Source organism: Elephantulus edwardii, unplaced genomic scaffold (genome assembly GCF_000299155.1).
Source record: "Elephantulus edwardii isolate Elephantulus edwardi_28Jun2011 unplaced genomic scaffold, EleEdw1.0 scaffold00048, whole genome shotgun sequence".
Classification (NCBI taxonomy): Eukaryota; Metazoa; Chordata; class Mammalia; order Macroscelidea; family Macroscelididae; genus Elephantulus; species Elephantulus edwardii.
This window is the reverse complement of record NW_006399798.1, coordinates 6512095-6522820: the sequence shown is the minus strand read 5'-3', so window position 1 is coordinate 6522820 and position 10726 is coordinate 6512095. Positions and strand designations below refer to the sequence as shown.

The 10726-nt window shown below is 38.1% G+C and overlaps 1 protein-coding gene across 2 annotated transcripts in view; it reads right to left on the bottom strand.

Annotated features, from left to right (window-relative positions):
* Positions 1–2059: 2059 nt before the first annotated feature.
* Positions 2060–10726, bottom strand: part of SUMO2 (small ubiquitin-like modifier 2) — a 9270-nt gene continuing 603 nt past the window's right edge. The window contains exons 2-4 of one of the 2 annotated variants that reach the window (XM_006886217.1): positions 9639–9770; positions 4594–4665; positions 2060–2741 (exon numbers count right to left, since the gene is read on the bottom strand). In XM_006886217.1, coding sequence (XP_006886279.1) covers positions 2679–2741; positions 4594–4665; positions 9639–9770 — 267 coding nt within the window. In that variant the 3' untranslated portion in view covers positions 2060–2678. The remainder of the gene's footprint in view (positions 2742–4593; positions 4666–9638; positions 9771–10726) is intronic. The other variant, XM_006886218.1, reaches the window with a different exon arrangement.

Here is a 10726-nt window from a genome sequence, read left to right as displayed (position 1 = left end):
TTTACCCAACAAACAAAAGCCCAAGTTCTGATATTGTTAAATTCTTCTGGCTTAGATTGGCTACACAAGGTCCCAAGACCCATTGAGTAAAATGATCTGAGACATTCAATCCTTTTAGATCACCAACTGATTCCATTACATAATACCTAGAAGGCACATGTTCAAATCCACTGGCTGCTCTGCAGGAGCCAATTTCTTTGTTTTGATTTACTGACTCCAAAAAATCCACCAGGTCAGCTATGTATCAGTTCTGACTCAATGGCACACAGTCATACATACAGCAAAAAGCAGCTCTGGTAGCCTGTCTGTTGCATGTTACACTGCTAACAAAAAGGCTACATTGCTGGCAGGCAGTTCGAATCCCCCAGTGGCTTGGAGTCTCCTGTTAAAAGATTTAGTCTTGGAAATTTAGGGAAGATCATTCTGCACCAGAATCCACCAGTGAGTTTGAGAATAACAAGCAGGACAAACATACTTATCTGATCTCTTTACAGTAAGAATTCTTAGGGATAGGTTATGCACATCTTAAAGGATCAGGACAGAATTGTAAAGTCAGGTTGGTAAAAAAACTAACTCCTAGCTACCCTCCGGGGGGGTTTCAGGAGGAGAGGGCCTCTGATCTTTCTTCCACAGAGCTACTGCTGGATTCAGCCAGCCACAGGGCATGGTCTGCAGTCAACAGTTCAGTCTCTATGGACTCAGCCACCACAGCTCCCTTCCCATCTACATAACTACAAATGGAGTTTGTTCAAGATTTTTTCACACACACACACTACATCCCTGTTCAACTGTTGAAGAGGGGGCAGATCTGGCTTTAAAAAAACCCAACCCATTTGTGCTGACAAAAATCAGGAGGGTACTTGTTTAAGTATGTGGACCAGTTTAGCTCCCAGAGAATCAGCATTATAGACTATTTAATAGGCTTCAGATCTCTAGAACCAATTTTATCACCACTGCTACAGAGGGTCAAGTACATACATCAAGAAAACAAAGATCCTCACCACCAGGCCAAAAGGCACTACCATGCTACATAGAGAAAAAGATTTGAGGCTTTAAATTACTTCATCTTGCTCAGATCCACAAAAATCAAGAGTTGCCCTGGGAGTCACCTGCTCCCAGACTTCTCCAGAGTGCTAAAGAGCAAGTATCAGTCTAGAAACTGAAGTGTGCCTGATCCAGATCTCAGTTACTAGCTCTTATTAGAACAATGTCTAAGGATGATAAAACAATCACCAGTCTTTTGAGTGTGCTCTTAAAGAAGAGTACCAAGTTTACCATGGACTGCCAAAAGAAAAATTAGGTCTGCCCTCGAGAGGTTCCTCTTTGGTCTATTTTGTTGACAGAATTCTTTCCCCCCATAGATCTTAATTTTAAACCACAGTACTTTGCAAAGTTCAAGACTATCAAAAATTAGTATGTATTAGATGAAGTTGGACTCTCAACATTCTCAAAGACCAAGCACCGCCAGAGTGGATTCTGACTCAGTGATCCTATTTAACGGGAGAACTGCCCCTCATGATGTCCAAAGCCACAAATCTTCACAGAAGTAGACCGTCATCTTTCTCCATAGGTTTAATCAAACTTCTAGTTAGCAGGTATATGCTATAACCACTATACTATACCAGGGCTCCTCCAAATAAGGAATAAACACTCTTTCTTTCGGGTTAGGGAGTGATTTACTGCTCAGAGAAACTGCAGGTCAGGATGCTTCAAGGATTTGTCAGCTGAGTGGGCAAAAACCCAAACTTATCCTCCGCTGCGTGTGTAACTCAGCCTCAGGTGATGATTACAGAGATATATGGGATGAAATCCACATTATGACCCAATTTTTTGGAGCAGTAAAGTTGCAAGTAGAACTGAACGTACCTAAGCTTTCTGAACAAAGAAGCTGCTGAAAGTTCTGATGCTCATTATTTATATAACTTTGTTATTCTGTTTTGCATCAGATTTGTGTGGCTTGATTTCACCCTTAAAACATTGTATCTAGTAGGTTTATTCATTACCGTGTTTTCTCTAAGCTTCATCTTTCTGTATCATTCTTCAGAATAATGAAAACAGCTCATTTTAAACAAGAAGTTTATTTAAACAACAAGACGCTTGACTTGAAGGGAAAACTATCTAGGATTCATTTTTTTAGAGTAATTGACCCCTACTTAAAGACAGATTGCCCTACATGTAACAGCTACGTACAAAAAAGTTATAAAATTGTCCTTGGTTTTACAATGATAAATGAAAAACATTAAAATTCTCCAATCAAACAAGGTATGTAAGGATTATTTTTTTATGTCGTTTTTTGTTAAACAGTGAGAACAAAATAACTTATTGGAATATAAAGATAAGAGCTGAATGAGCATGCCACTTAGGGAGAAAGGGGGTATTTTCACAGAACCAGTATTTTTCCCCATCCCATCTCCACTAGATGTTGATCAAAACATACCATTGGCCATTTAGTTTATAAAAAAAAACAAACAAAACAAACCTGCAATATGCATGTGCACATGCACCAGTTACTTTATGTACAATAAAAGAATAGGGAGGGGGAAATGAAAGAAGAGAGAAACTAGGCTGTAGTAGTCAGGATGTGCTGGAACCCAATTGTGGTTTTCTAATTGAGAAGGTATTCTTGGTCTGCAGGAACAGAGTTCTGGAGTAAAACAGCAGGCTCCTCTGTGCTTATTTTAGAAGACACCTCCTGTCTGCTGCTGGAACACATCAATTGTATCTTCATCCTCCATTTCCAACTAGCATGACAAGGCGGGGGGGAAGGGAAACAAAAGGGAAACAAATTTACATCAGAAAATAGACAATTTTCACTTTAAGTATCCTGAGAAACAGGTGCAAGTTCAGTACAAATACCAGAATTTCAGTATTTTAGAACTCTCTTATCAGACTGAGTTTAACTCTTCACTTACCCTCCTTTTAGAAACCTGTGTTAGAGTATATGCGTCCATGATTAAATTAGGTCACTTTAAACTTAGTTCCTAAAAAGAAATGATGTGCATACATAATCTATTTCATTGCAGTATTATTTAACACGCTGCTGCAAATAACGGCTATAGCCATAAAAAATATGTTTCTAAGCATATTCGTCAATTTAAAAGTGTGAGGCAATATGTTAAATTAAAACAAGATTAGAAAGAACCTACTAAAGAGAGGGAAAAAAACCCACAAAGAAATAAACCATAGTGCACCCAACACAAGAAATATTATGCAGGTGTAAATTACATGTGCGAAGTGGAATTATCCGTAATGTTAGCAGGCTAAAATAGAAATTAAACTTATTATTATATCTGTGTTTTTTTAAGTGTGTGTGTGTATATATATATATATAAAATCTCTAGTAAATTAACACACCCTTGCATATATGCAGGAACCATGTTACCTAGACAAAAAAGTTGGGAATATGGGTACTTTATCTTTTTAATGAACATTTACAGAGATTTTGGATTTCCGTTCATTCACTGTTGCGGGTGCTTTATTCTTAAAGATAAAAATTTCCAAAAATTTGGAACCTGGTTCACAATTTATGCTTATAGTTCGTTCATAACATAAAACACAACTACTCTGATGGTAGAAATGTTTAGGCCTATATGGCAACTCAATTGAATTAGCATTGTAATAACTTATCTGCGATTTTAGATAATTTTAAATAATTAAGAAATTATTTTTTATTCAGTACTTCTGAAACTACAGAAACAAGTGACCATATCTACTAAAACTACTGGAATGCTAATTTTTTTTTTTGGAATGCTAAATTTTATACTCAAACTGTCTTCAAAGGATGATGAAAGAGTCATTTTCTTTTACCAAGAGAATTTAGCTCCTCCTTGTGGCTACATCTAACAAATGCTTCTTCAAGACAAAAACACCAATGGAAATGTCTTGGAAAAACTTGTTCTTAAAGGAGAACTCAGACATCCAGAATCACTGCAGATAATTAATACAACACTCACTCATTTTGACTTGTCAAATGATAAAAACAGAAATTCAAAACTGAAGGACTCTAATTTCAATTCTTCTGTCTAAACTTTCCTCCAAGACTGGAAAGCTTGAGGGTGAAAAGACAAGGAGCTTCTGCCAGAGGAGGAAGCCCCATCCAGTCATCCCAAAACAACAGAAGTGAAGTGGTGTGTGAAGATATTAAGAGATCAAAGAATGTCATCTTTTATAGAAACAAGTATAGAAAAGTCTATTACCCGCACCCTCTTGGTTAAATTAAGATACCAAGAGATTTGCTTCAAGCCACAGTTGTTTCTATTTCAGCATACAGGGACAAAAAAGGTTAAATCGACTGATTAACTTGGGTTTGGTAAAGGAATATAGCAACAAAAACTTTATCGAGAGGAAAACAGACAAGTTTTAATTATTTACTCCAAACTATACCAGTAAACAAAAAATTTACTAACTCATCTATTTTCAAAATGGTAGTGTATTTTCCTGTTAACCTTATTTTATACAGCTATATTTTAAACATTATAAAGTATGCTGATAAGTAGCTATATTCAATATAGTTTACAGATTCTTAAATGAAGCCATTTTAAAAATAAAAAATTTTTTTTAAATCAGATTTTTCTATTTGGTATTTTTACTTACCTGTGCAGGTGTATCTGATTCATTGATTGGCTGTCCGTCAAATCGGAATCTGATCTGCCTCATTGACAAACCCTACAGTTTTTAAAGGAAGAACATAAACAATAAGAATCCTATATAGAATAAATTATGTTTAGTCAAAAATGTCTTTCAAATAAAGCCTGTTTTTGAAATCTTACCTACTCTCAACTCACACTATTAAGGTAAATACTGAACTTAAAAGAGCTATGACATCCGGAAATGAAATTATAATGAGAGATGCACATACCCAGTACCTCTCAATGAACATGGGGAGGGATTCTGTTTTAATAAAAAACAGTCATCTAAAAAGGTATAAAGATTGACTACCACACCTCACACCCAGCACAATGTGTGGCAAGTTTTTGCTGAGATCCACTGGGGTCATCCCCAAGGGTTTTCGCTGAGCAGACAGACCACAGAGCTTTAATGTTCTAAAACCTTCCTAAGATCACAATTCAGCCAGGAATTTCTGGAACAGCACAAAAGTAGCACTTATTTCCTTCTTAGTACTTAGGCAAAATTGTGAATTTCTAAAATGCACTACAAACTCCGGAGTTCCCATGGCCCAGTTCCTGCCCATCCAAAGGCAAGCAGTTCAGACCTGTTACCAGCTGCTCCACAACGGAAAGATGGCAATCTTCTCTAGATTGTTTTACTGCCTCTGAAAACCCACTGGAGGGTCAGCTATGAGTCCATTCCAATGGAGAACACATCCCAATACTACAAACTAAGCGCCTCGTTTGATGGTCTCTGTTGCACGGTTTCCTCTGCCCCAGAAAGATGTCCAATAAATACAAAATAGATGAAAAGCAACATCCACCTAAACAGCTTCATTTTCTTTTATTCTCAGAACAGAAATAGCAACACATAAAATTTTAAGGGGTTAAGTGGGAAGAAACAGGAAAGTAGCCAAATAAAAAAGATACTTATACATCCCCCCCTCTGGGGATCTAGATTTCTTGAGCAGTATTGACATTGGTAAGTATTATCAAATGGAGGAAAACACTTTCGGAGTTATGCTGTGAACCTGTGTACATAATCATATCACAAACTACAGGTTTCAGCTGTATTTAATAGCAAATCAAAATGAGTTCTTAAGGCAAAAAAAAAATTTTTTTTTTAAAAAGTGAAGTTTCCAACAAATATTTTATCACACTTGTTACCCACCCCCTTATTTTAACAGGGATTCAATCTGTCTTTAACATGGAGAGTAAATTGCTTTCCTGTAAAATTGTAGTAATTGCCATACCACCTTCTGACTAGTACTTCCTCAGATGACGACTATTTACCTAACTGGGGAAATTTTAAGTCCTCTTAGTTATCTTTTATTTTGAAATATCACACAAAAAATAATAAAAAAATGCATGATTAAAAAAACTATGTTGTTTTATGAAAGCCCTTCAATTAAGTTACCACACAATTACAATTTGTTTTTTAGATAATGCAATCTTTTACCTTTTTATTAAACCCCCTTCAAACTAAAGCTTAACTCCTGAATTTTCTAGCATTCTAAAGCCTAAAATCCTGGAAGCTAGTCTTTAAGTACCATAAGTGATGTATACTCAAACAGTGAATTTACTCTAATTCAAACAAATGTTATAAATTTCATCTCTGAGCTCTGCCCTGGGAAAGTTGTACAAAGTTCTTCTTTCAGGTTTCTTTATTCACAAAAGAGTTGAACTAAACCTGTAACCTTCTATGAAACCACCTGACATTCCACAAAACAATCTAGAGTGAAATCCACCACACTAGAATGGAATAGTATGCTCGGAAGGCTTTGCGACTAGCACAAAGCAGTCACATAAATACTATTCTGCATGTGAGTAAAAAAACATTCACCAACCAACTTCTGGAGGGAGCTCTGGCGGCCTAGTGGTAAGAAGCTGCACTACACTCCCAAAAGCACAGGGTTGGAATCCACCAGCGGCTCCAAGGGACAAAGATGGGCAATCTCTCGGCTTGCTATATTTACTACTTCTGAAAACTTGAGGATCACCTATGGATTGGTTCTGATGCAACCACAGTACACAACCACCACCCACCTGTGGAGGTATGCAACTATTTATTGAACACATTTGTGTGTTCCCTGGACTGGTCTAGGTGCTGAGACACGACAGTCAACAAATCTGTCTACTCAGTTAAGTTTGCATTTTCTGGAAAAACAGACAAAAGTAGTTAGGGAGTAAGAAATGTACAAAACAAAGTGAAAGGATGGATCTGGTGAGTTAGAGAGGATGCATCGAGGGTGACTAGCGTGACCCCAGAAACTAGATGCAGCGTGATGTTATTTATCAGCAGGGATGTCAGAGGAAAAGTGGATTCTTGGGAAGGAAGAAATCAGGTGTCCTCTTTTGTACCTTCTATTGAGATCCTTAAATACTTGCTGGAAGCAAGGCGGGGGCAGGTGACTGACAAAACAATGAATGAAAAGAAAACAAATACCCACTGGAAATCCATAGATATGTTAAGTGAATTCATTAGAAAGTAAATTTGAGCAGTTAATCTTGATTGGGAATCCTGGCTAAAGATTTTCAAATGTCAAAAGAGCTTTAGCTATGTAAATGACTTTTGTTGTGTTGACTGCGGTCGAGTGATAAAGCAAGACTCATAGTGACTTATGGACAAAAGACCTAATGCCTTTCCATAACTATCTCCAAGTTCATCGTTTCCAGAGGCATGTGGTTTAGGAAGTGGATGCCACTCCTGCTTCCAAACCTGTTTTACAAATGGGAGCCCCATCAGACACTGTCCACATTGGGAAACTAGTCTGGTATTTGATACCCCAATGGCACAAGGTTCAGCATCACAGCAAACCCAGGTTACTTCACACAGCACCTTGATAAAGAATGATGTACAAAGCAATAGTTTCATTTAGCAGTCGTTAAGTATCGTCAGGTTGACTACAACTGAAACTAAGTTTTGCACAAAATAACTTTTACCACTCTTAAAGACAGATTAACAAAAACCAAAACCAGAACTCCTAGGGAATCACAATTACGTGACTTAAAAATCTCTTTTGGGTGGGGAAGAAAATATATACACACCCAGTTTGATCTTTCTGAATCACATCTTTCAATGATTATTTACACATTTAATAGATTAGTAGCAGAATGCAATCACATATTTCACAGACAACCAATGCTTTTCTTGTACAAACTGAAACTAGCACGAACAAGTTATTAACTAACTCAATGCCATCAAGTTTTTGGAGGCTGTAAATTGCATCGAAGACTACTGATCTTTGTCTCCCTTGAAGCTACAGGGAGATTCGAACCACAAAAGGTGTCACTTGTGGGTTAACAGTGTTAATTCCTAAGGATATTGCCACCAGAGTTCCTTTACAAACTATTTTGTCATTGCCATGTAGAGTCAGAACTGACTCACAGCTGAGCTCCTTCGAGTTTTCTTTCAGAAGTAGTAAATTACATGGGAGGAGACTGTCCGTCTATCTCAAGAGGAGTAGCTGGTGGATTTGAACTACATGCCTTTAGGTTGGGAGCCCAACGCCTTACCAACAGAACTTTAAAATTATTAATCATTTATAATCCCAACTTTAAATACAAGAAAACTCAAGATATAAATAGCCATTCACTATAACAAAATATTTAAAAGTTTGAAATTTCTTCTAAAATTCTAGAAAACCCGACCACTTAAAAGACATAATAGTAACAGAAAACAAACATTCAGGGAATATTAATCAAAACCAACAATCTAAGTATGAGTTTCTAGTTTGTATTAAATTTCTCTACAAAGTCTGCTAAACAATTATCTTTCTAAAAAATCATCCTATAATCTGAACTGGCACTAAGCGCTGAGATATGAAGATAACAGTGAGCAAATTCTACATCAACAATGGTACAAATGTATTCATTCTTAAGATTTTACATAATTTCTTTAAGAGTGTATTAAAAATCCAAACTCTAAGAAAGTCTTAACTTATGAAAAATTACATGCATTATAAATAAATGAAGTCATAAAAGTTTTAAATATTTATAATGTCAAGGTCTTCACTGTTTCTCAGAGGATACCCAACTTATCAATCCCATTTTTAGAACTCACACTGAAGATAACTTTCATTAAATTAATAAATCGATTTTCCTATATTACACATTGCACATTCACTGTAAAGTAGAAAATATACTTCAACCATGTTATTCTTAGATTTTCTGGGGTGGGAACCAGTTTTTGCAATACCTGCAAAAGTTAATCTTCAAAGTTGCATTTATCGTCTGTCGGCTTCACCAAAGAGAGATATATCTTAATAAAAGTATGTCTTTATCACCTAGCATCAGTTTAAATAAAAACAGGTGAACCTTAATAAAAGTATGTTTTTATCACCTAGCATCAGTTTAAATAAAAACAGGTGAACCTTCCTGATCAGTGGAGTTTCCTGATCACTAATATTAGTATAAAACAGTAAAACACTAAGACTTGCATTCTTTACACAACTTGCAACATCCTTAAGCTCAATTTATTTATTTCAACATTGGCTAAAATGCTAAGAAAAAAATCTCTATTTTATCATAAATTGCCAATGTATTAAAAAACCCCCACAACATCCTAAAATATCGTTACCAACTTTTTTATAAAAGTACAATTATCAATTATAGTTCAAAGGGGGGAACGAACACCCTCCCCCAAGGGTTGAGAATCTAATTTGATCCATGGTAGTCTAGTGATAAAGTGTTATACCAACAACCCAAAGGCAAGTGGTTCGAATCCATCAGCTTTCTAGTTGAATCTAGAGTTGCTCACTTGTGATTTACAGCCTCTAAAAATCTGCTGGTGGGTCAGCTATGAGTGGGTTACAACTAGGTGACAGATGACTAGCACCATAACCATAGCTTAGGGTTTCACAAGCCATCAGTATAGTGTGTTATGACAAAAATGCTATCAAGCTCATATTCCTCTTAGAAGAGACAGTAGCTAACTACCCTAGTCCGGTTTCTACTCTGAAAAATACAAGTCTTTTTTTTTCCTTAATAGTTTTATTCCATCAAAGTGCATGCATCAGTTCATTTCCTCACCTGTCGTTCACAATAAGCTTTCATTAGCTTACTAAGCGGGGTATGCCTCTTAATCTTAAACTGCACCACAGAACCATCCTGCCCCGCTACCTTCAAATTAATATGATCGTTGTTCTCAGTCTTGACTCCTTCCTGTTGAAGAAGAAGAAAAAGGTATCATTTGAAAGATGCGAAAAACAAGCCATTTTTAATGCAGCAGGAATGAAAAGCTGCTTCTGAAATCAACAGGTTTCTCATCCTGTGCAACACAGCAGCACACGGCTGTGTTCAGTCCCTGAAATCAAACTGAAAGCGGAGATTCCTGGAGCAACCTCAAGAATAGCTGTCACAGACACGTGTGTCTGTGTGTGTCACAGTTAGAGAGGGTCCCTCCCAACCTGTGATCTTCTCTCAAAGGCAAATTTTCCTCAAATGCCTTTAATCACCCCTAGGACAAATCTTTCCCCTAAAAACAAAACAAAACAAAACAAAACAAAAAATCCAACAAACAAAAAATAAAACAACAACAACAACCCACACACAAAAACTCAACCTAAAAAAAAAAAAAAAAGGCAAGCGCCCTATTTTAAAAATGCATTAAGAACAAATGATGAATTTAAAGGATCAAAAAAATAGAAATGTAGGGCTTGCACTGCAAACGCACTGCCCGTCTCTGGTGCAAAGTTAGCAAACTCCGTTTCCGCGCAGCCTCGCCCCGCGGACACTCGCCCACCTCTCCGCCGTTTTTGTTGCTTTTCCGCGGAGTCGGCCCCTTCCCCTCCCCTTTGTTGTCAGTGGGTCGGACGCGGGGTCAGACTCGGTTCGACCTCGGGTCCCTGGGTGGGCCCGGCCTCCAAGTCCCCGAGCCCCGAGCAGGGGAGCGCCGCGCGCACCCCCCGACCACCCCCGGGCCGGAAGCGGGGCTCCCCACGGGCCGCGGACCCCCGGCCCGGGCGCCCGGCGCGTCCTCCCGCGAAACAGCCGCGTGGAAAAGTTCAAGCCCGCCGAGCGGCTCCGCGCCCGCCTCCAACTTCTCCGAACCACATGGTCCCCTCGGCACCCCGACGCGCGCCCCGGGCGCCCCCAGCCCCAGGCCGGGCACCCGGCTC